Raw genomic sequence first — 24,932 nt, 5'->3', positions numbered from 1 at the left:
CAATCGGTTGCTATCAGTCAGGATTTGGACCAGAAGTTGATTGAGAGCATACCCAGTCGAATTGCAGAGGTCCTGAAAAAGAAGGGCCAACACTGCAAATACTGACTCTTTGCATAATTGTCATGTAATTGTTGATAAAAGCCTTTGAAACGTATGAAGTGCTTGTAATTATATTTCAGTACATCACAGAAACAACTGAAACAAAGATTTAAAAGCAGTTTAGCAGCAAACTTTTTGAAAACTAATATTTATGTAATTCTCAAAACTTTTGGCCACGACTGTAGGTCCTGAAGGTCGGCAGCCGGCCGTCGGACGGTTTTCTTATCAGCAGCTCAGTTACTGGGAAACAACAACTTCCGACCCATGGGTTATAGCAACACTAACCCAGGGGTACAAGCTGCAGTTCCGACGGCGGCCGCCCGCTTTCAAAGGGGTCAGGATGACAGTAGTCTCAGACCCCAACAGTTCACTTGCCTTAAAACAACAAGGACCAGGTTTATCAATTCTGTGTCCTCCCATTCGGCCTTTCTCTATCGCCACGAGTCTTCACCAGGTGCATGGCGGCCGCACTGGCTCCAATCCAAGCCACAGGGCTACAGGTGCTTCCATACTTGGACGACTGGCTCCTTTGCTCCCTCTCTCAGGAGCAGGCAGTATTAGAAATCACACAGCTGCTCGCACATATTACTCAACTGGGCCTTTCTGTGAATTTCAGCAAGAGCGGATTAATTCCAAGTCAGTCTGTGGGGTTCCTAGGTCTCACGCTGGACTCACAGTCAATGAAAGCCACTCCATCAGAACAACGAGTGGACAATATACTACTACTCCTTCAACGGTTTCGGAGGCATGCCAGACTTCCATTCAGGTGCTTCCTCAGGCTCACAGGTATGTTTGCGGCAGCAGCGGCAGTCATACCATTGGGCCTCCTTTCACTACGCCCCATTTCAAAGATGGGTGAACAGTCTCCACTTGAACCCCAGTTGGCACAAGAACAGGTTGATCAAGGTGACACAGCGATGCCTTCGGGCCCTGAAGTCTTGGAGGAGCAGATTGTATCTGACCAAGGGGGTTGTTCTGGGCATGATTCCCTCTCAAAGGGAGATAGTCCAGACCGATGCGTCCCTTACTGGCTGGGGGGCAGTTTGGCAACATAGAGCAGTCACAGGACAATGGGTTCCTCTGGAAAAGGGCAAGAATATAAATACCCTAGAACTTTGTGCAGTTCTGCGAGCTCTGAAGCACCGTTTTTGAAGGGCAGGCATATTCTCGTCAGGTCGGACAACAGATCGGTGGTTTATCACATCAACCATCAAGGGGGCACAAGGTCCAGCCAATCCCTTCAAGTATCGCAGGAACTGCTGACTTGGGCCTTCCCTCGCTTTGCAAGTATCAGATCAATGCATATTCCAGGGGTATTAAACGTGGTTCCAGATTTCTTGTCCATCAACGGAGTGGAGGCTCAACCCAGAAGTGGTAGAGATGATATGGCAGCGGTTTGGCAGGGCAGAAGTGGACCTATTTGCCTCGGCGACAACGACCCACTGCCATCTCTGGTTCTCACTAGCAGAGGAATCCAGTCCGCTGGGGCAGGATGCTATAGCCCACGCCTGGCCAGATCGGTTACTCTATGCCTTTCCCCTAATACCGATGATCGGGGTGACTGTTCACAGGGTTCTTCAAGAGCACCACAGGCTGATGCTAGTGGCGCCAAACTGGCCGGGGAGACCTTGGGTTCCAGGGATGTACAGGCTCCTAGACGGGGATCCTTGGACTCTTCCCAGATGAAAGGATCTCCTCCAGCAGTTGGAGGGTCAGATTTGGCACCCGAATCCAGAACGCCTGCAGCTCTGTGTGTGGCCTCTGAGGGGCCGGAACCACTCTTTGGAGCCTGCGATCAAGGGGTCCAGAACACCATATTGAACTCTAGAGCACCTTCCACCAGGAGTGCTTATGCCTATCGATGGAGGCTTTTCTCTGATTGGTGTAGGGAGCAAGCAGTGGTACCAGAGCACTGCCCTGTTCCTCTGATTTTATGTTTTCTGCAGTCACTATTAGAAAAGAATAGAGCAGTTGCTACTTTAACCCTCTGGAGTCTAAGGGTATTTTTGGGGCCTGGAGAAGTTTTGTCATGCCCTGACATTTGTGCTTTTTTCAGTTTCTTATAAATATCTAAATGGGTAAAGTCTAATCTCACTCTAATCAGCACAAACTGGGCAGTAATAATATGTGAAATTATTGTACGTACATGATTGTGTTTTTGAGAAAAAAAAATGTTATGCGTGGTTAGTGAAAAACTAAAAATGTTAAAACATTTGAATAAGAACAATGGTTCCCGGGATTTTTGAGAACTGGAGCTTGTAGCCTAGAATTTTTCTTTCTAAATTATGTGAAAATCATCTTGTTTACTCACTTACAGAAAACAATATATTGATTTAAATTTTCTAAGACACTTTTTGTTGGTAAAAGTCATATGCGAGTAGGCGCCAACTATAATGAATATCATTGTGATTTACACCTGAGAAGACAAAGGCCTGCATAATGAGCTGCATAATGAGCCATTCAGTCATCTGTGCCACTGAGAGGAAGGAGTTACAAGAAAAAATGTGAAGACAAAATAAATCTATATAATTTTATGTTTGTAGTTTATTTAGAATATATTTAATTATCCCACAACATACTTTAATATCCACTTGGGGGAGAAGTTAAACAGTTTATCAGGAACAATCAAAGCTGACTTTCAAACTAATTTTTTGCATCATTACTCCAGTCACAAAATCCTTCAGAAATCCTTTTAACAATCTTATTTTCTACAAAAAAATGTATTGTTATTATTATTATCATTATTATTATTATTATTATTAATGTTGAAAAGAGCTGAGAATATTTTTTTCAGGTTTTTTAGGGGGGATAAATTAAAAGAACACCATTTTTTGTTACATTTGTTACAGTTACATTTATTTGTTACATTTATATTATTTACATCAAGCTTTTGAATGGTATATATTGTATATTGTTATTGAAACTTCATAATGTTTCACTTGATTATACATTTAGTCAGGAATTATAGTTTGGAAAAGTCTTTGGAAAAAGTCTAACTAGTAAAATGTTTACACGTTATGTGAAAACTAGTACAAGTAAATAAATAAATAAATAAATAAATAAAAATAGACTTACTCATGTTTATGATCTCTGCTGAATAAAGTGCTTCATTCTTTTTTTTCTGAGGAAATCCATTTCTCAAATCCTCAACCACATCACATCTTTTCGGGGTTAATTATGTCTTATTCCTCTCATCGCGAAGCAAACAGAAAAATAAAAACTTGAAGAACAGTCTCGCTGCGTTGTCTTCTGTGTGGGCGTATTCAAGCCGCGCGCTTCAGTTTGAATCTGAATAGCGTGTTCAGCGCGGGGGCGTGGTCACATTAGATATAATGAAGGGAGACTTGAAAAACGGACATCGCGTTGTTTTCATATGGATTACTTTAACACAGAATATCTGTTTTCGGCAGCACTTATTTAGTTTAAAAGTAGACATGTCAAGCTTCCTATAGATAGCTCTCTCATGTCTCTTCGTCGAGTATTCACGGAGTTACAGTTCATTTTAATGACGTGTTTGTAAATGAAGATCAGCGCAGACTAAGGCTGCAAACAGCACACCTTGTTTGTTATCTTTATTTTATAAGTGCACAAAGTTTTGTTGTTATTATGTCTGTATCCAAAAAAAAGTAGACCCTTTACAGATTCGATTGATGTATTGCTCTTATCTGTACGATTAAAACTGAAAGTGTAATTTAAGTTCTTTTCGGGGTTATCAGGAGAAAATGACTCATAATGCGTATCCGCGTTAATCGACTCCAGAGGGTTAAGAGTTTATGTGGCTGCAATTTCAGCACATCACGTAAGAATAGATGGTCAGCAATTGGGTTCTCATGCCTTGGTTACTCAGTTTCTTAGAGGTGCTCAGCAACTGCGCCCCCCTTAGGCCATTAGGGTTTTCTTTATGGGACCTGGGCCTAGTCTTAAAGTCTCTTACATTGCCCCTGTTTGAACCTATAGAGCAGAGCGATCTGAAGTGGATCTCATTGAATGCAGCGTTTCTCTTGGCCATTGCTTCGGCTAAGCAGGTGAGTGAACTTCACGCGTTATCAGTTAACACATCCTGTATGCGTTGGAACGCAGATGGCTCAGTTGTGACGTTATGGCCCAACCCAGCATTTCTCCCCAAGCGTCTTTCTGCCCTTTTTAGAAACCAGGCTATTGAGCTGGCACCGTTTAATCCTCCGATGTCAAACACGCTGGAAGAAAGTGGAAGCACACTGCTGTGCCCAGTAAGAGCTCTCCGGGCCTATCTGAGGGCCACAGATGTTTTTCGACAATCAGACCAACTTTTTCTCTTTCACAGGGGCCCAAAAAGAGGTCAGCCCCTCTCAAAGAAGAGATTGTCGCACTGGGTAGTTGAGGTTATCACCCACGCTTACACATCTAATAAATATCCAGTGCCTTTGGGGGTGAGATGCCATTCGACAAGAGGCATATCAACGTCTTGGGCTGCATTAAAAGGGGTCCTTCTAAGTGACATCTGTGCAGCAGCTACATGGTCATCAACAAATACCTTTGCCAGATACTACAGGGTCAATGTGGCTGCTTCCGGTAATATTGGAACAGCTGTCCTGTCAGGACCCTCAACTGCCTCTTAAGGGTGAGTAGGGCCTCCTCGTGACCTTGTTGTATAAGTCATCCAGTGTGAAGCACTGCCTCTGGCGGTCAGGAATAACTAAATAGAACGAAAGTTACGTAGGAAACTGCGGTTCTATGAGTTCTGGATGACCGCCAGAGCTTTCTGTCACTCGGAGTCAGGCGAGAAGATTCCGTAGGGACAGTCTGCAGGAAGTCACGGGGTTAAATAGGGGAGCACCCCGAGTCATCCTGGTCACGAGGGACATTGTTTGTATTAGACTCGACCTATGCATTTGCAACGAGAGATAGTATCCAGTGTGAAGCACTGCCTCTGGCGGTCATCCAGAACTCATAGAACCGCAGTTACATACTTTCGTTATAGCTCCCTTTATTTTAAATTTGTTTAAATGACAGCTTGGAAAATCAAATATTCAATATCACTACTCATCATAAGTTCTTGGATTAATTATCAGCCCAGCCACTAAGGAAGACGTTCAAACCAATAGCACTCAACACTCCTCAGCGCTGAAAGTGAACACTCGTGTCTGACTGGCTATTTTTTTTAACAACAGACACTAGAGCTCAGCGCTCACCTGGCCTCCCCCTCCCCTTTTCTATCACTTAGCGGTTGTAATTACATCAGCAGATTCGGCAAATTTGCGATAAAAGAGTAGCGCTTTCACGTAATGGTATTGGTAAATGTGAAATTACAAACAAAATATTTACACTCTGAGTCATGAACTGAAATGAATTGTACATTTTATAACATTAAATCATCCTAATTTTCACCTCATAATTTTGGGGAAGTTGTGCCTCCCCTGCCTCAACAGCCGCCATTGCGCACACACACACACACACCACTCGCACACAGAGATCTGAGATCGAACTGTGCAAAAAGTAACATTCAGAAGCTCGTAGACTTTTATTATCAATACTGAATCACTACATTATATTTCTCAACAACAAGGGGTCAAAATCGCTTTGTTGTTTGTAGAGAGAGACAGACACAGAAAATTTACACATATCTCTCCCTCTCTCAAAAAGGCCATATTTGAAAAAAAAATGTATCACTGCTGTCGGTCACTTAACATTTCTATCGTAAAACGTATTATTAAAAGTTGACTAATGTTAAATGATTTGCAGCCTCATCTTACCACGCTCTCTTTAACGTTAAATTGACGCTTTGTGCTCTGCTTCTGTGAACAGTAAACACAGCCTACTTTGATTTGATTGGCCATCCCTGTAATTTTAACATTGACAAACTATGCCGCTGAGGCTTTGATCTGAAGCACCTAGTTTGTGAACTGCAAGCGCTCATTCAAAGGGATTTAAATACCACAAATATTGGTAGCAGCGCCCTGAAAATTATATACAATATTAGAATTTTTGAGGGAGCAGATTAAAACAAAACATAAAACAAAACAAGAGGAGCGGATGGAAGCATGCGCTCTTTAACTCATAAAGAGTTGTTCCGACTGCCTAAACGGGATGAAACACCCAATGTAAATTCTCAGAGCCCTGACAGGTCATCCTCCGAGGGAGGAAGCAGCAATAATGTTATAACCTGGGCTTTAAACAGAGTGGAGAGCACCTTAGGTATATACCCATTCCTTGGCTTTCAGGATGACCTTGGGCCTGAACTCAAGGCAGGTGGGGCTCACAGAGAGCACTGCAAGTCTCCTCACTTGACCGATGCTAAGGCTAACAACAGGTCAGGCTTCAGAGACAGAGCCCGGGAGTGAATCGATTGTAGTGGCTCAAAGGGGGGACACCTCAGAATTGTGGGCAAATCTCAAAGGGACAGTAGACCCCCTTTAAGAAGGCGAACAACCAAGTTGTTCCAGCCCACCGACTGGCCGGCTATAGGAGCGTGAGAAGCTGCTATAGCTGCTACATAGACATTGAGTGTGGAAGGTAAAAGCAACACTTCGAGGAATGAAAATATCACTGATATGTGATGGAAGTTTGGGTCTCTAGGTAAGCACCAGGCGGAGAAGACCGACCATTTAAGGGAAAGCATACAGGAGGAGGTTGGGCCAGTTGTAGGCCAATGCATCCCTGTCTTTCGAAAAAGTAAGTTTGGCATTGAAATATGTCTTCTGAGGCAAAAAGATCGATATCTGCTTGCCCAAAATCTCCCAAATTTTCTGAATCATTTGCGGATGGAGCATCTACTTAGGATATTGCTCTGGAGACATCATGTATGCTCCTTGATTCAGTGCACCCGGAACATGTGTTGCTCTCAATGAACTTAAGATGAGGTGTGCCCATTCAAAAAGGTGCTCTACTAGAAAGAAGAGAGGCCATGAAGTAAGCCAGCCCTGGCGATTTATATAGGGCACCACCATCATGTAGTCTGAGCCGACTAGAACATGCTGTCCTTTCAGGTCTGGGCCGGAAGTTATAGAGGGCTAATCACACTGCCAGCATTTCCATGCAGCTGATGTGCAACCAGCTTTCCTCCTTTGACCAGGAACCAAAAGCCGGTTTGCCCTCGCACAGAGCTCCCCAACCTGTGTTTGACAATCTGTCAAGACAACCTTCCTGCTGCAGACCATGCCCAGAGTCATGCTCTTTTCCAGCCATTGGGGGCTCTTCCAAGGGGCCAGAGCTGCCACGCAGACCTGGTCTACCGTGATACAAAGTTGTCCCTGACATTAAGCTTGGGGCGAAACTCTTGGTTTCAGCCAATACTGCAGTGTTCTCATGTGAAGCAGGCCCAAATGTAGCACTGGAGATGCGGAGGCCATGAGGACCAGCAATCTCTGAAACAACCTGGAAGGCCAGCAGTGGCTCCAATTTTGAATGAGGCCGTAAGTTTTTGTATGGCCAGCGCACTTTCTTGCACAACTACCACCCTCATTTAACTGAAAAACTGAGTGTTTACTATTGCCCTCTTGCATCATTGACACACTATTTTCCTGATTAATACTGTAAAGCTGCTAAATAAATGTGACTAAATTGGATTTACATTTATTGCAAAGGGGATTTACATTCATTGCAAAGAAAATGCTACAACATTTAAATAGCACCTAGAGCTTAGAAAATATGCTAATTTCACTTAGTATTAAGAACATATTGCTAAATGCCTGTAAGGTAACATGCATGAGTGACTATTCTGACATACCTCATCATGTAAATTAACAAATGAGAACTGGACGAGATCCCTGAGTTGAGCACGCTCGCACAGAACCACCACAAGCTGTCGGAGACAGTCCAGCTGCCTGCAGACACAGAGAACACAGAGGTCAAGTATTTAATTTTAAACTGGCTAAAGGTGATGATGCATGGAGCAATTGTTTTGAGCAATGTTGCTTGTGCACTTTCCCATTGAGAATGGGCAACTAATTTTTATCTGGTTACTAGAGTGATGTCTCCAAATTTGGCATTGGCTGTCTACAGTGAAACATTGTGATAGATGATGACATCGGGGTGAACTTGTATTCAGAAAGGCACGGAAAACAAATAACGATTGCTAGCGGTAGCCTGTTACATTACAGTACATAAAATTTCACTTAACACATAAACAGAGTAAGGAGAGATGTCTGAGGACGATGGCAAATGATTTGCCGATCCTGAGCACCACTGACAAACATCTAATCTTTAAAATGTGTGATATGTACTACCGCTCCATAGTATAAACAAAATATGTGCGATCGCGAATCTCAGTTTATAAAAAAATAGCTTAAATGCCTGAAATTTTTAGTGGCTCCCTGATGCCCACAATTTATATACAGTATAATTATCCAATGACATAACTGAGAGAGAAAGTATAGAAATATACATTTTCCTCTCATCACATATTTATTCCCATTAGGCCGGCAACACACTGGATGCGTGGCGCAAGAGTCTCAGCTGCGTGGCGTGTCTGTTTTTAATTCGGCTCCCATGTTAACAGGTTAGAGCTTGCAGACTGCCTGCGTGAGACTCGCTAACGCGTGCATGCTAGAAATAGAACCAACTCCTATTTTTCACGCGACACGCAAGCGTGTTGGAAGCGTTTCCAGGCAAAATATAATAGGAAAATGTGTTTTTATGTCATTTTGTACACAAATACATTAATTCATGACATTTTGATGTTTGAAAGTCTATAGGTTGACAAATTCAGATATAAATGTAATTTAAAAAATAAATAAATTATCGATTTTCAAATATTGCACCTGTCAAACATAGTCGTGGCCAAAATTTTTGAGAATTACATAAATATTGGAAATTGGAAAAGTTGCTGCTTAAGTTTTTATAATAACAATTTGCATATACTCCAGAATGTTATGAAGAGTGATCAGATGAATTGCATACTTCTTTGCCATGAAAATTAACTTAATCCCAAAAAAACCTTTCCACTGCATTTCATTGCTGTCATTAAAGGACCTGCTGAGATCATTTCAGTAATCGTCTTGTTAACTCAGGTGAGAATGTTGACGAGCACAAGGCTGGAGATCATTATGTCAGGCTGATTGGGTTAGAATGGCAGACTTGACATGTTAAAAGGAGGGTTACGCTTGAAATCATTGTTCTTCCATTGTTAACCATGGTGACCTGCAAAGAAATGCATGCAGCCATCATTGCGTTGCATAAAAATGGCTTCACAGGCAAGGATATTGTGGCTACTAAGATTGCACCCAAATCAACAATTTATAGGATCATCAAGAACTTCAAGGAAAGGTTCAATTCTTGTACAGAAGGCTTCAGGGCGTCCAAGAAAGTCCAGCAAGCGCCAGGATCGTCTCCTAAAGAGGATTCAGCTGCGGGATCGGAGTGCCACCAGTGCAGAGCTTGCTCAGGAATGGCAGCAGGCAGGTGTGAACGCATCTGCACGCACAGTGAGGCCAAGACTTTTGGAAGATGGCCTGGTGTCAAGAAGGGCAGCAAAGAAGCCACTTCTCTCAAAAAAAACATCAGGGACAGATTGATCTTCTGCAGAAAGTATAGTGAATGGACTGCTGAGGACTGAGGCAAAGTCATATTCTCCGATGAAGCCCCTTTCCGATTGTTTGGGGCATCTGGAAAAAGACTTGTCTGGAGAAAAAAAGGTGAGCGCTACCATCAGTCCTGTGTCATGCCAACAGTAAAGCATCCTGACACCATTCATGTGTGGGGTTGCTTCACATCCAAGGGAGTGGGCTCACTCACAATTCTGCCCAAAAACACAGCCATGAATAAAGAATGGTACCAAAACACCCTCCAACAGCAACTTCTTCCAACAATCCAACAACAGTTTGGTGAAGAACAATGCATTTTCCAGCACAATGGAGCACCGTGCCATAAGGCAAAAGTGATAACTAAGTGGCTCAGGGACCAGAATGTTGAAATTTTGGGTCCATGGCCTGGAAACTCCCCAGATCTTAATCCCTTTGAGAACTTGTGGTCAATCTTCAAGAGGCGGGTGGACAAACAAAAACCCACTAATTCTGACAAACTCCAAGGAGTGATTATGAAAGAATGGGTTGCTATCAGTCAGGATTTGGCCCAGAAGTTGATTGAGAGCATGCCCAGTCGAATTGCAGAGGTCTTGAAAAAGAAGGGCCAACACTGCAAACACTGACTCTTTGCATAAATGTCATGTAATTGTCGATAAAAGCCTTTGAAACGTATGAAGTGCTTGTAATTATATTTCCGTACATCACAGAAACAACTGAAACAAAAGATCTAAAAGCAGTTTAGCAGCAAACTTTTTGAAAACTAATATTTATGTAATTCTCAAAACTTTTGGCCACGACTGTATATTGCCGTCAATACGGTTTACGGTGTGATTTATCAGTAGGCGTAGGTGTAGGTGTGTAAAAAAAAAGTTGATATTGTTGTCATGAAGACAAGAGCCTGGTCTGTCGGCGGTCTCCCTCTATGTCACCCACAGCAGCGCGCCAGCGATGCGTCAGGCACGGTTCTGGTGTGTAAAGAAACAGAAAACGCGTGGCAGCCGCCACGCTCCTGACACACAGCAGAAACGCCATGCTCACACCACGCAGCCAGTGTGTCTAACAACAAGGGTTAGGGTTTGTCTTAGGGTTTTTTGGGGGGGGGGGGCACGATGCCGGCTCAACATCGTGATGTCTATCAGCCATCACCGATGGACAATGGCATCATCTATCAGCCCAACTCTACTGAATACTTTAGATCAGTCGCGGGTCCTGTCTCTCACCTGGTTGCCTGTTGAGGGCAACATTGCCAAGCAACATCGCTCAAAAAGTTGCCCTGTGTATCATCAACTAAAGAAAATTATGTCAGTGCACAGTACCTGCTAGAATCAGGGTTCTGCGTCAGGGCCTCGTATGCCTGACTGTTGTGTCCAAGATCCAGATGATGCTTAAATATACGTGTCCACAGAGCAGCCTACAATACAAGTGTTGGTTTATTATTAATAATAAAATAAATAATAAAATAGATAGATATTATCCAAATTATGTTTAAGATATAACAATACATGGACGGCTTTTCGTTATATTATTCAACAATTACAGAGTTACTGATATTTCTAATTACTGAGATACATAATATGCATATAATTTTATTCCCACATTTACATTCTGAGGGGAAAAGGTAGCTATGCATTTTAGGGTTAATCCAAACATTCCATCAGACAAAAAAAAAACAAAAAAACAGCATGACAGGATTACATAATTGAATTACTGTAATGAATTCCTCTTCCTGAAAAAACAAACAAACAAAGCTGTTACCTGGCTTCTCTCATCATTGACAGCTTCAGATATGGCCAGTGTTGCCAAATTAATCACAAGCTCTGGCAAACCAATGTCCTCCAATAACCTCAAAACCTAAACACAAACAATTACAATCATTACATTCCCATTAAGATGCTGAATCCCCATTTTAACATGGTCTGTGCATCTTAGCAGACGCATACCTTGTTGTAATAAAGTAATCGTGGGGTGGTTGCGGTGGCCGTCTCTTCATCTGAACCTGTGAGTTTCATTAAAAACTCTTCTTTATCCACCTCAGCGGCTGCTTCTTGGAAACACTGCAATGCCTAAAATAAAATAAAAACACGTCCACACATGGCAAACATGATTTGCAAATAGGTACAATTCGACAGCAGTTTTCTGCTTCTGGAACAATTTTGTGAACTATTCTTTTTTTTTCTGCAATGCACGTACATAAACAGGAAAAAATATTTTGAAAAAAAAAACGAAAGAAAGAAAATCACATATGGTGCCTGTTGTCCTGGCTTACAGTTTAAAGTTCCCATGAAATCAAAACAAAAATGTTTTGGGTGTTAGTGTTAATATGTAAGTCTTAAATTTATCTATATGGCAGTGTGCTCCAAACCAAAGACAAAATTCTCATTTAGAAGCTATAAGCATTCAAAGAATTTTTACAACTACACAGCCTCAGCATGATTATGACCACTATTTTGTTTTATTAAGAGTTTCATATTGAATCTAGGGGGTAATGTATTAGACTGTGGCTGTCAAATGCAGCTTTACCAAGCTCAACAGCTCTATTTATCTTGAGATGTTTTAAGTTTAAATTTCAGCTAAATGCAGCACTTTAAGCACCAACACTTTTTCAGTAAGTTTGCGTTCTTGTAGAATTGTGCTTCAATTAAAGAACTTCGTGTTGACCAGATTGTTAGTTAATCATTTAAGCTACAAGTCAATATTGGCTATTTGGACAGCGATAAAAAAAAGAAAGAAAGAAAAAAAGTGAACTTGTAAAAAAAAAAAACACAGTGGACCAACATCAGCAGATGACATTGCACCTCAAATCATCACAGACTGTGGAAACTTAACACTGGACTTCAAGCAACTTGGGCTATGAGCTTCTCCACCCTTCCTCCAGACTCTAGGACCTTGGACGCCTCTGACTTTGTCTGTGGTTCAGGAGTGGCTTAACAAGAGGAATATGACAACTGTAGCCAAATCCCTTGACACGTCTGTATGCTTTGATCCCAGCCTCAGTCCATTCCTTGTGAAGTTCACTCACATTCTTGAATTGATTTTGCTTGACAATTCTCATAAGGCTGCGGTTCTCTCGGTTGGTTGTGTATCTTTTTCTTCCACACTTTTCCTTCCAATCAACTTTCTGTTTACATGCTTGGATACAGCACTCTGTGAACAGCCAGCTTCTTTGGAAATGCAAGTTTGTGGCTTACCCTCCTTGTGAATGGTGTCAATGATTGTCTTCTGGACAACTGTCAGATCAGCAGTCTTCCACATGATTGTGTAGTAGCCTAGTGAACCAAACTGAGAGACCATTTTGAAGGCTCAGGAAACCTTTGCAGGTGTTTTAGTCGATTAGCTGATTGGCATGTCACCATATTCTAAGAAAATTAAATACAAATATTGAAATACACACAATATATTAAACTACTATACAGATGATGTGCTGAGATTCTACACAGAAACTGCTACACAGATGATGTGCAGAGATGTAAACAAGGAGCAGTGAGGATGAGCTGCAGAGCTAGGTTATCAAAAAAAAAAAATTGCAGTGCACTGAGAGTTATTGAGTAAACCTACACTACCAGAGTTTAAAAAGTGCAGTGTGTTTAATGTCCATGTTTAGTAGCCTGATAGCACGAGGGAAGAAACTCCTTCTGAGCCACTCCCTTTTTGCCATCAGACTGCGGAAGTGTCTGTCTGACTGTAGCAGATTAAACAGTGGGTTTTCACGGTGGGTGGAGTCTTTGAGGATCTCAACAGCCCTAGATCTCCTGGTGTGAATGCCTTGCAGAGAGGGGAGAAATGTTCTGGAGATGCTTCTCAGCTGAGCGCAATATTTGCAGGGCTTTACGATCCTGGGCTGAACTGTTTCCATACCACAATGAAATGCACTCAATATACTTTCTATAGTCCCAATATAGGAAGTTTTCAGGATTCCAGGGGAAACCTTGAATTTTCTCAGGAGTCTCAGATGGTCCAGCCATTGTCTGGCTTTTTTACCTTGAGCTTGAATGTGATTAGTCCAGGTCAGTTCAACCAAGTTTTGTGGATGTGGCTGTCAGCTTTGTCGGGACGATGGTTGAGGTGTTAACACAAACCATTGCAATAAAAACTTTCTCGAACCAGAAACCTTGGGTTGATAAATCAATCTGGGCAGCGGTAAATGCGGGGCTTATGTCGGGAGACATGAGAACCGATAAACAACGGCACAGAGAATGAGTGGAGTCTCATTTCCAACTGAATGACTCCAAGCGCATGTGGCAGGGACTGAGAGTTATCAGTTCTTTTAAAAGTAAAGACTGTTGCGGTGAGTGCTGACTCCTCACTCGCCAACGAGCTTAACACCTTTCAGCAACGCAAACTGCTTTGGCGATATCAACAGTCTGCCGATGTGCACAGAGGAAAAAAACAGCTGCGTCAGTGACACGTGCGCAATCATTGTATCGGAGGACGAGGTTCGACGAGCTCTGAAGCGTGTGAACATCAGGAAAGCGGCTTGCCCAGATGGAATTTCTGGTTGTGTATTGAGATCATTGGATCATTTACATCCATCTTTAACGAGTCTCTTGCAGTCAGTTGACCCTACATGCTTTAAAAAAATCTATCATCGTTCCGGCAACAAAAAACAACAATCCATCTTGCCTAAATGACTATTGACCAGTGGCACTCACATCACTAATTATGAAGGTTTTTGAGAGGCTTATCAAGAACACAATCTACTCCTCTATCCCAGACAGCATTGACCCACTCCAGTTAGCCTATCGCTCTAATAGGTCTGCTGAGAATGCGTCTCCCATCTCCTGCATGCCACTCTCACCCACAATGACAGCAATAAAGGGAATTATGAGAGGCTGTTGTTTGTAGATTATAGCTCAGCCTTCAACACTATAGTCGCCAACAACAACAACAGTGGAAACGCAGTGCTATTTTGGCCACGGTGCTACAGGTCCAAGGCTATTAGCCCTGCCTGGCCCATTTAAAGCACTGGCTTGCACTGGCCCGATAGTGGAAATGAGGCTAATCTGGTCTCCAAGCACAGAAACCTCGGACTGAATGTCCCACTCTGTGACTGGGTTCTTGATTTTCTATCATGCAGACCTCAGGTAGTGAGGGTGATAACAGGAGCCCGACAAGAATGTTATAAGCCTGCTGCTTTACTCCCTCTACACACGACTGTGTGTCCACTCACACCTCCACACAGTGGACCAACACCAGCAGATGAAATGGCACCCCAAACCATCACTGACTGGACATCAAACAACATGGATTGTGTGCCTCTCCTCTCTTCCTCCAGACTCTGGGACCCTGATTTCCAAAGGAAATGCAAAATTTACTTTCATCAGAGAACATAACTTTGGACCACTCAGCAGCAGTTCAGTCCTTATTGTTTTTAGACACTTCTGACACTATCTGTTGTTCAAGAGTGGCCTGACACAGGGAATGCAAGAACTGAAACCCAAGTCCTGCATATGTCTGTGCATAGTGGTTCTTGAAGCATTGACTCCAGCTATAGTCCACTCTTTGTCAATATCCCCCACATTTTTGAATGGGTTTTGTTTCACAACTCTTTTCAGAGTGCGGGTAACCCTATTGCTTGTAAACTTTTCTACCACATCTTTTCCTTCCCTTCGCCTCTCTATTAATGTGCTTGGCCACAGAGCTCTGTGAACAGCCAGCCTCTTTTACAATGACCTTTTGTGTCTTGCCCTCCTTATGCAAGCTGTCAATTGTCGTCTTTTGGACAACTGTCAAGTCAGCAGTCTTCCCCATGATTGTATAGCCTACAGAACTAGACTGAGAGACCATCCTAAGGCCTTTTCAGGTGTTTTGAGTTAATTAGCTGATTAGAGTGTGGCACCAGGTGTCTTCAATATTGAACCTTTTCGCAATATTCAAATTTTCTGAGATACTGAATTTGCGATTTTCCTTAGTTGTCACTTATAATCATCAAAATTAAAAGAAATAAACATTTGAAATATATCAGTCTGTGTGTAATGAATTAATATAATATACAAGTTTCACTTTTTGAAAGGAATTAGTGAAATATACTTTTATGATATTTTAATTATATGACCAGCACCTATATATATATATATATATATATATATATATATATATATATATATATATATATATATATATATATATATATATATATATATATATCAGTCTGGCGAGTAAACTAAAAAATGTACTAGCCAATGGCGATTCAATTGCCAAGGTGTCCGTAGAGGGTTGGGGGAGCATTGGAACGCATGATCAACAAATCCAGCAGAATTCCAGATGGTATGTTGTTGCAGAAGAAACATGCTCACTTGACTCAAGAGGTACTTTGCACTCTGATGGCAGAGGTGTCAGCAAATTATAAATTCTGGACCTCTGGTTCCTGTCACAGCAGATCCTTATTCTCCATGCATACTCACTCCAGCAATGCTCTCAACCCAAAATCTCAGAGCACATGTTCTGATTAGCTGCGTTTTCACTGTCGGGCTTAAAGCGGGCGTACTAGTGCGTGCCAGGGCCAGCCGCGTTTCCACTGTCACTTCCGGTGCTTGATCGTGCCTTGTCTGTGCTTCCTCAGGGCCAACGGACAGGGTTTTTTGGCCCGACGAAAACCTTGGGCCAAAGCGTGCCAGCTGGGAGTGGTTATGAACAATGGCGGAGTGTCTCTGCGTCTGGAGAGTGTCAGCGCCACGGATCATTGCAGAAAGATAACAGCTATAACACCAGCATTAAAAACTTTTTAAAATGAGTTGAGCTCAAAACTCACTTTCAGTCAGCAGCGAGTGTTTGAAATAACACGTTCTCATCTGATATGGATTATAATCACCATAAAAGGCAGAAATATTTATAAGCGATACAAAAGACTATGCACGCTAGGTATTAACATTACCATAGTAAACATGGTAAATGTGACCATTTTAAGAAATCAGACGTCAGCTTCTCAATCACAATCGTGTATTTAGTAACATTTTATCTGTCATAAGTCTTGTCTGGAGAGTTTAGCTCCACATAGCCTATGTTATAAAAATATAATAATGTTTTTTGTTCAGGATCTTTTATAAAAATAGAGAAATTATAATTCATTCTAAATGTGACGTATGTAACTACAAATAAACCGAAACGGTCTCGACTGAATAAGCAGGGTATTTTAATAATGCTTCAGCATTAAAAATAAATAAAATATAAATACAATTATTTCTGTGACAAATTTTCAAGTCTGGTAAATTAATTAATTATGCTCAATGTATCACTTTGAGTAAAACATTGATGCTTTTGAATGTAAATATATAAAGCATGCAAACAAAAGGCTGCTGTTATCGTGTTCTTTTTGAGATCGCGCATGTTACAGTGATTTATTTCTTATTAGTTTTTTCTAATAACTTCTTTGTTGGTGAAATGATGGGGTTGCATTACATTGTTCCTGAGAGTAAAGGGCGGGTTTTAGTGAAGCGCAGTAGAGCTTCAGGCCTGATGGTGGAAACGCAGCACTATTTTGGCCTCCGTGCTACTAGCCCGAGGCTATTAGCCCCGCCCCGCCCATTTTAAGGCCTTGCTCACATTGGCCAGACAGTGGAAAAGCGGCTATTGTGAACTTCACTAAAAAGACCTTCTGAAATGTCAGTGGAAACGAGTGCAGGCACAGAACGAGTTCTTTAGCCAATGGAGAAAACAATATATTAGCACACTCCAACCTCAACGCAAATGACACTCACTGAAACCTGCATGCTGGAGAAGTTGTGCTGTATCTTTCAACATACCTTTAGCCTATTTAATGTTTTAACTAGTAGTAATGAGGGAGAGATGACGCACATAATACTCTAACCGAAGCGGTTAAAGCAATGTCACGCCAGATTACAAAGCACCAATTTTTTGTTGACTTCTTTTTTTAATGTTTTATTGTTTGAATATTGACAGAATTTGAAAGCTGGCACTCCGCTTCATATCAAAAGTAAAGCACAAAGCTTATTGTGATTTTATTGGATGTGAGACAAACTACAATAATAGTGTTTTGTAAACACACTAACTGAAAAAGCATAGAGTAAAAGAATGATTCTTGGGATTTAAGAATTTATAATAAAATTTAACAAATGTATTCACCAAAATAGGAATTGATTAAACTGGAGTAAATGCCCTACTAGATATATTATTAGTTAATATAAATGCACAGATTTTCTTACAAAAGGAGGCTGCACAGACAGACGACATACCACTAGTTACAAATTCTTACCTTTTGGCCCTCACCGCTGGCCAGATAGCATTGACCCAAAACAAAACGATAGGATCCCACATTCACCTGGCACCAGGGTCCAACTAACCGAACATATTCCTGTTGGGAGGACAGAGCCACAATGACAAAAAGGTTAATTATTTATAGGCATTACTAGAAATATTATTTCATAAAAAAAAAATTGTAAGTGATATAAAAATTATTATTGTGTAGAGCAACTGCAGGCTACATAATAAAATCAAGCTGAAGGACTTTGTTATTCTACTTATCAGTAAATCGAGACAAATTCAATACTGTAAACTACATTTACCTGTACAGTCAGATATTGAATTCAGTGGCCCACTAAAATATTACAACAGTTAAAAAAAAAATCGAACTACACTGTATCAGCTGTGTACTGTATGTGCTAGGAAGTTTGTCGGAAATTTGACCCCGAAGAACATTAACTAGATACAATAATAACTTTTTCGGCGCTCACTGCCACAATGTCACAACCGCTTTATTCTTTCCCTTCAATGTGTGTGTAAGAACAACTGACCAAAGCTATTACAGAGAAAATTTTGGGGTACTTAAATCATGAGACATACACAGACCCAGTCAGCTAAGACCTTCCACCCAGAAGTCTTTATTCATATTCAAATAAATCAAGGATAGGAAAGAGGACTAATATAAAGATGACAGCAGCTGCAGAGATAATAAAATTGGTGCTGGACAAATATCCAACTATGTCTACAATGGACACTCCACAGAATTTGAACTAAGAGCAACCTGCAGACAGTGGACACTGTCAAAAACTACATGAAGGACAATGTGAGATTTCTAATTTGCCCAATATATATGAGCCCCAAGCAACAAGAGGACCATCATTACCTATCAATTATTGCTATGATTACCCAGATGAAAAAAATAAATAAATAATTCTAATTAAAAAATAAATTACTTTTAACTTATTATTTTTAAAAATTGTATTCTACAACATACCCAATGTGAGGTTGACTACAATGTTGACTACTTAAAAACTGAAATTAAATCACTAAATAAAAAAAATTGAATTAAAGAACTGGTGCGAGGAACACACATTAACTCATCTAAAGACCGTAATTATAGTTCCTTTGCTGTTGTATTTTTATGAGGACCATATAAAATCCAGATAAGTGGTGTCTCACCTGGAGTTGTGCATACTGGCAGTTCACCATCAAGCATTCAGGAAAGAGGAAACTGGGATTGCTGGGCCAGCTAGTGAAATGATTTAAGGGAAATACTGAACTCATGAATTACACCTCACCCAGATGCTTTACGATGATACGTGGCTGTGTGTGTTTCTGCTTGCATAATCCAAATACTTGAATGATACAAATTTTTTTAGACAATTATGTCTAAAGGGTCTATGAGTCTATATATACTATACATCTACACATCAAGCATACTACACATCAAGAAGATACAGAAACTGGCAGAGTAGTGTCAGGACACTGGAGACCATTTGTGGCCAGTGCAACATGGTCTGATTGCCCTCCACATCCTGCTGGGAGAAGATCTGAGACATGATGGCTTTACGGGCCACATTCTGGTAGAACAACTCCACCACAGTTTGAGGATTCAACACTAAAACAGAAGAGAAACAACACAGCGTGAACAATCAGAGTTCTCATCATCCATCATACACTGTCTATACTGAGGCAATTCATTTATTTTACCTGATTTTCTGGATGTAGGTGTTGTGGTATCGGACAGCTCCAAAACAGACAGGTGCTGAAGATCAGCATTTCTAAAGAGAGATAGATAACACATGAAATAAGTAAGCACAGTAGCAATTTTATAACTCAAAGACAAACCAAAAGAAATGGCAACACACATAAAAAGAGAGAGAGGGAGAGAGACTGTTCAGGCTTTCAATCTGTATTATAACAAACTGTTTAATTCATTAGAGAAAGGTCTATCCTAAACCAAGCCAATTGATGGTTGTATGATTGCTGCAACATATGAATTTAACATAACATACGTGAATAATGTCACTTATTAACATAACAGTCTGAGTCCATTATCAACTGCTCACAAGGCTGTAAGAGCCTATGACACTTCTATTTTTAAAATGAGCACGAACATTCATAGAATTTGTAAAAAAAAAAGTTTACAGATTAATTAAGATTAGAACGGATTAATTAGGCTTAAAACACATTACGTGCTAAAACAGAATATCATTAAAAAAAAAGCTTTTTGTCACGCTTCTCCATTCATCAGGGCTGAGACTCTGCAATTGAATACTATTATGCGCGTCTTGTTTTTATAAAAGCAAAACATTCTGACTGGCTACTAATGTTAGTTTGGTTGAGAGTGATAGTTGCACCTCTCATTGGTAGGCGAACGCATGGACTCAAAAGTGATATCAATCAACAAGATTTTTATTATATTATTATTATTATTTTTTATGTAGGATTAAACGCTGCACGCCGGAAATCCGGCACGGTGTCGGAGAACTTTAAGCCCTGAGAACAATCTTTCACATTCTTTGTTTCTGTTCAAAAGGTTTACACACTGGCTCTTAATTCATCGCTGAAAAAAATAAAATACAAAGAGTATTTCTTGGTAGCAGCGCTGTAAAAAAAAAAAAATCTTCAGTAACTTTAAATGTGCATAATTTAGTTACATCAAGGGTCAAATCAATTATAAATAGCACATTAAATGTAAAAGTTGCACACTTTTTTGTGCACATGCTGTACAGGTCTGGTATAAAGAACGTTTTTGCTCAGGTAGCCGAAATGTCCGCCCGATAGAGAGAAGTTTTGATAATAAGCAGTTTCGATTACCCAGCAACATAACATCCATTATAAATGGATTTTCTGACTATTTACAAAGTTTCAATTGTTTTGGATTATTGGGAGAAAACATGAAAAGTAGCTCTGTCCTGCTCATTTCCCACAGCCATCTCAAAACACATAGCCTCATAACCGCATATATGATAAAGCATTTCTTTGTGAGAAATGTAATGTAATGTAATGTTGCCTTATTTCTGAAACATACATTGATTTCTAAGTTCAAGAATATGAACTTTGCCACCATAACAACCCTACCATGGTATATACATATTTGCGATAAGAACCATGGCTTAAATATAAATTTAAACTTGAATTTTTTTTTGATTGGGTGTCTGAACTCACAGTATGTCAAGTGGAACGGATGAGGACAATGTCAGGCTCATCTGTTTGAGCAGGTGATACGTGCACAGCAGATTAGAGCATCGAGGAATCAAGTCTTGCTGCAGCTGCAATAACTGAGCACTGCCTGGAACAAATGCCTGCACATACGATCAATAGAAAGAGTACAGAGTATATACATATATATATATATATATATATATATATATATTCACTTAAATATATATATATATATATATTTTTTTATTCTGCAAATTATAGTACAATCACACAGCATATTTCAAATTACATATAACGCTCAATGCAATGTCTTTACAGTATATCTAGACATGTACAATTACCTGATGTGTTTCAAATATAAATTATACTCAAAATTTGTTAAATTGAATCAAAAAAAAAAGTAACTTTATAGATCCAGGGTTAGAATATTTGTCCTAATACTTATATGAACGCACACAAGCATAAATTATATATACATATATCCATCTATACATTAATCATCTTCTACTTATTTATAGCAGCAAAATCAGACCTTCTTTCTGATAAATATAACCTTTGCCTCCATTTTTCCAGATACACATCCTTCTTTAAATTAAAAAAGTTAACTTTTCCTATCTCTATGGTCACATCTATCCAATTACCTAAAGTTGGTGCCTCTTATTTCAACAATTTAAGTGTAATTGCTTGCTTACTGGCTGCCAAAAGCACACCCATCAGGTATTTATTATCTATTGTTACATTTCAATCAGGCTTTCTTTCCTTCAAAAACTAGTTAGACTTAAAGTAGATTCATTAAAAAGCTAAAAAAATTACCAGAAAAAAAGATGACAAAAGTTATCAATACAGAATATTTACCTTGATATAGCAATTGTTTAATTCTTCAAATCATTCTTCACATTATTAATATCTTGAAGTCTGAAGTAAATTCTGTTTTTGTCATAATTATCAATGATGTATTTTAAATAGAATATGCTAATCATTGCTTGCCACATATCTTCAAATGCACAATTTTTGCTTTCAAATGGACATTTTCTACCTTAAAAAGACAATTTTTTGATGTTCAAGTTTTAACGTCACAAACAGGCCTAACTGAGACGAGTGCTAAGTATATGTGAGTGTGTCTACTTACATTATCTCCGATCCGCAGGTACAGCTGCTGGAGGATGAGCAGGTCTCTGCAGAGCAGAGTTCGGGTCATAGCGGTCTGACACACAGCTTGACCGATCAGACTAGCAGCCACACTGCTGCCGTATAGCTGAGAGAGGCTAATGCGCACTCTCAGAGACTGACCTGTAACAAACACAACATCACTGCTGATCAGAGCAAGAGTCCAAACATGTATTTAAAAAAAAACAAATCAAAAGGAGTTATCCTTTAATACTCATTCTCAACTTGGACAACTGTCTTTTGTCTGCGAAGGAAAAATTATAAAAAAAAATACACAAAAGAACAATCTTTCTGTTGTTTACAAGTGCATCTCAATAAATTAGAATGTCACGGAAAAGTTACTCTATTTCAGTAATTCAACTCAAATTGTGAAACTCATGTATTAAATAAATTCAATGCACACAGACTAATGTAGTTTAAGTCTTTGGTTCTTTTAATTGTGATGATTTTGGCTCACAATTAACAAAAACCCAATCTCAACAAATTAGAATATGATGACATGCCAATCAGCTAAATCATCTCAAAATACCTACAAAGCATTTCTGAGTCTTCAAAATGGTCTTAGTTTGGTTCACTAGGCTACACAATCATGGGGAAGACTGCTGATCTGAGAGTTGTCCAGAAGACAATCATTGATACCCTCCACAAGGAGGGTAAGCCACAATCATTCATTGACAAATAATCTGGCTGTTCACAGAGTGCTGTATCCAAGCATGTAAACAGAACGTTGAGTGGAAGAAAAAAAGTGTGGAAGAAAAATGCACAACCAACCGACTGAACCGCAGCCTTATGAGAATTGTCAAGCAAAATCGATTCAAGAATGAGTGAATTGAATTGTTCTAAATTTGCAAAAATCTTTCTTAAATTTGAATCGAAAACCAATGAATCGTGAATCGAATCCTACCCAATGATTCACAGCCCTACATTTTGATAATACATGTTAACAAATATTTAATTACAAATATTGTTAAATACATAATTGTTTTTATTAAAAATTTTATTAGGACTTTACATAAAAATACTTGCAGCATGTCTTATCCAGACATCCATAAAATGTTATTGAATAACTTTACTTCTATATTTTAAAGGGGTCATATGATGCAGCTAAAAATATATTTTTTTTGGTGTAATGAAATTATAGGGTTTAACGTAATAATAATATATATATATATATATATATATATATATATATTTCCCACATACTGTACATTATTGTTTCTCCTCTATGCCCCGCCTTCTGAAACACGTTGATTTTTAAAAGACTCCTCGCTCTGAAAAGCGAGGTGTGCTTTGATTGGCCAGCTATCAGGGGGGTTTTGATTGGCCAAATACCTCAAGCGTGTGATGGAAATGTTATGCCCCTTAACATATTGTGATATCTTGTCTGTCCGGAGAGACGAGACAAACATAAAACCTATTATAAACATGATTTCTAGGCGTGTCCTCTTTTGGAAGGACAAACGAAGTAGTTTTGCTTTCTCAACGAAACCGCGTCACACAGCGGCCTTGAGTGAGCACCAGTAGCTTGTAACACTCCAAAGAGAATAGAAAAATTTTAAATCACATCATATGACCCCTTTAACAAAGTAAATCAAGACTATCTTCACTATCAATATATAAAATGTAGTAATTTTGATTCCAAAAAGGACTATGATTTTTGAGCAAAGTACTGTTTTACAACTCTCTACATTGCGAGTAAATCACTCGCATATGCGACTAAATTTTACTCTATGCGACTAAATGATGTCTATTGTTAGCCATTGGCTAATAAATTCTTAGATTTTACTCCCCAGTGTGTGTGTTCAAGGCTATTAAAAGATTAGCACATTTTCAATCGCTGAACACTGACTGAGCGATTCAGAGTTCTCTCGCCATCAAGCGATCTGTACTTTTCAATTCATCTCAATGGACGCACAGCGCACCTGTATTTGAGGAACTGTAAACTCTTTGTGAAGGTGCACAATTCGCCGTCGCTTTGCTGATAGAGCTGTTTCTCACACATGCAAAGAGCGAGAGTCTCATCACACTGAATCGACGCGCTACATGTAAACTATATTCTTTGTTGTATTTTCCTGTCAAAATAATGGAGTTCATTTAGAATTATTTAGCTTTTTAGATCAAGCAGAAGATAAGCCGGTTTCTCCGGTAGTGGGCGGAGCTAATGAACAAATGGCAATTTCATTGGCTGTTTTGATTTAAGCAAATCAGTTCGGCCGAAAGCAGACAACGTGATTAATATTCATGAACCCAGCAGCTCATCAATCCGTAGTGCATTGTATATTGTTAGTATGGTAGTAGAATTAGTTGTAGAATTATCTTTTAATAATAATTATGATCTATTACTATTTTTTTTAACAGAAACCCTGAATGACCAACAATATCTTAAGCATCACCACCAGTCTTAAGTTCAGTTAAAATTACAAATATGCATTCATACATGGTTACCAAGTTTTAGTTCTAATCACTTTAAAGTTCTATCATTAAATGGTGCTTAATACCATACTATAACGCTTGACTGACTGATTAAGAAGCTAAGATTTAAGAAGCTGTGCCATTTTACAAAGATAAGCTGATTGGAATCATATATGTGTGTGTGTGTGTGTGTGTGTGTGTGTGTGTGTGTGTGTGTGTGTGTGTGTGTGTGTGTGTGTGTGTGTGTGTGTGTGTGTGTGTGTGTGTGTGTAAAATAGTATATCAGTCTGGCGAGTAAACTGAAAAATTTACTAGCCAATGGCGATTATACAGCCAAGGTGTGCGTAGAGGGTTGTTTTACACAACGCAGACAACAAGATCATTCACCAC

At 39.7% G+C, this 24,932-nt stretch overlaps 1 protein-coding gene across 1 annotated transcript in view; it reads right to left on the bottom strand.

The window, feature by feature from the left end:
* The window catches only part of nup160 (nucleoporin 160), a 111,289-nt gene that overhangs the window by 44,941 nt on the left and 41,416 nt on the right, over positions 1 to 24,932 (bottom strand). The window contains exons 16-25 of the mRNA XM_059545723.1: positions 22,093 to 22,253; positions 20,967 to 21,103; positions 19,506 to 19,576; positions 19,254 to 19,413; positions 18,975 to 19,044; positions 17,809 to 17,907; positions 11,540 to 11,662; positions 11,355 to 11,450; positions 10,916 to 11,010; positions 7,805 to 7,901 (exon numbers count right to left, since the gene is read on the bottom strand). Coding sequence (XP_059401706.1) covers positions 7,805 to 7,901; positions 10,916 to 11,010; positions 11,355 to 11,450; positions 11,540 to 11,662; positions 17,809 to 17,907; positions 18,975 to 19,044; positions 19,254 to 19,413; positions 19,506 to 19,576; positions 20,967 to 21,103; positions 22,093 to 22,253 — 1,109 coding nt within the window. The remainder of the gene's footprint in view (positions 1 to 7,804; positions 7,902 to 10,915; positions 11,011 to 11,354; positions 11,451 to 11,539; positions 11,663 to 17,808; positions 17,908 to 18,974; positions 19,045 to 19,253; positions 19,414 to 19,505; positions 19,577 to 20,966; positions 21,104 to 22,092; positions 22,254 to 24,932) is intronic.

The sequence above is a fragment of the Carassius carassius genome, chromosome 50 (genome assembly GCF_963082965.1).
Source record: "Carassius carassius chromosome 50, fCarCar2.1, whole genome shotgun sequence".
Classification (NCBI taxonomy): Eukaryota; Metazoa; Chordata; class Actinopteri; order Cypriniformes; family Cyprinidae; genus Carassius; species Carassius carassius.
The sequence above is the reverse complement of the archived record's forward strand: the minus strand, read 5'-3'. Positions and strand labels throughout refer to the sequence as shown.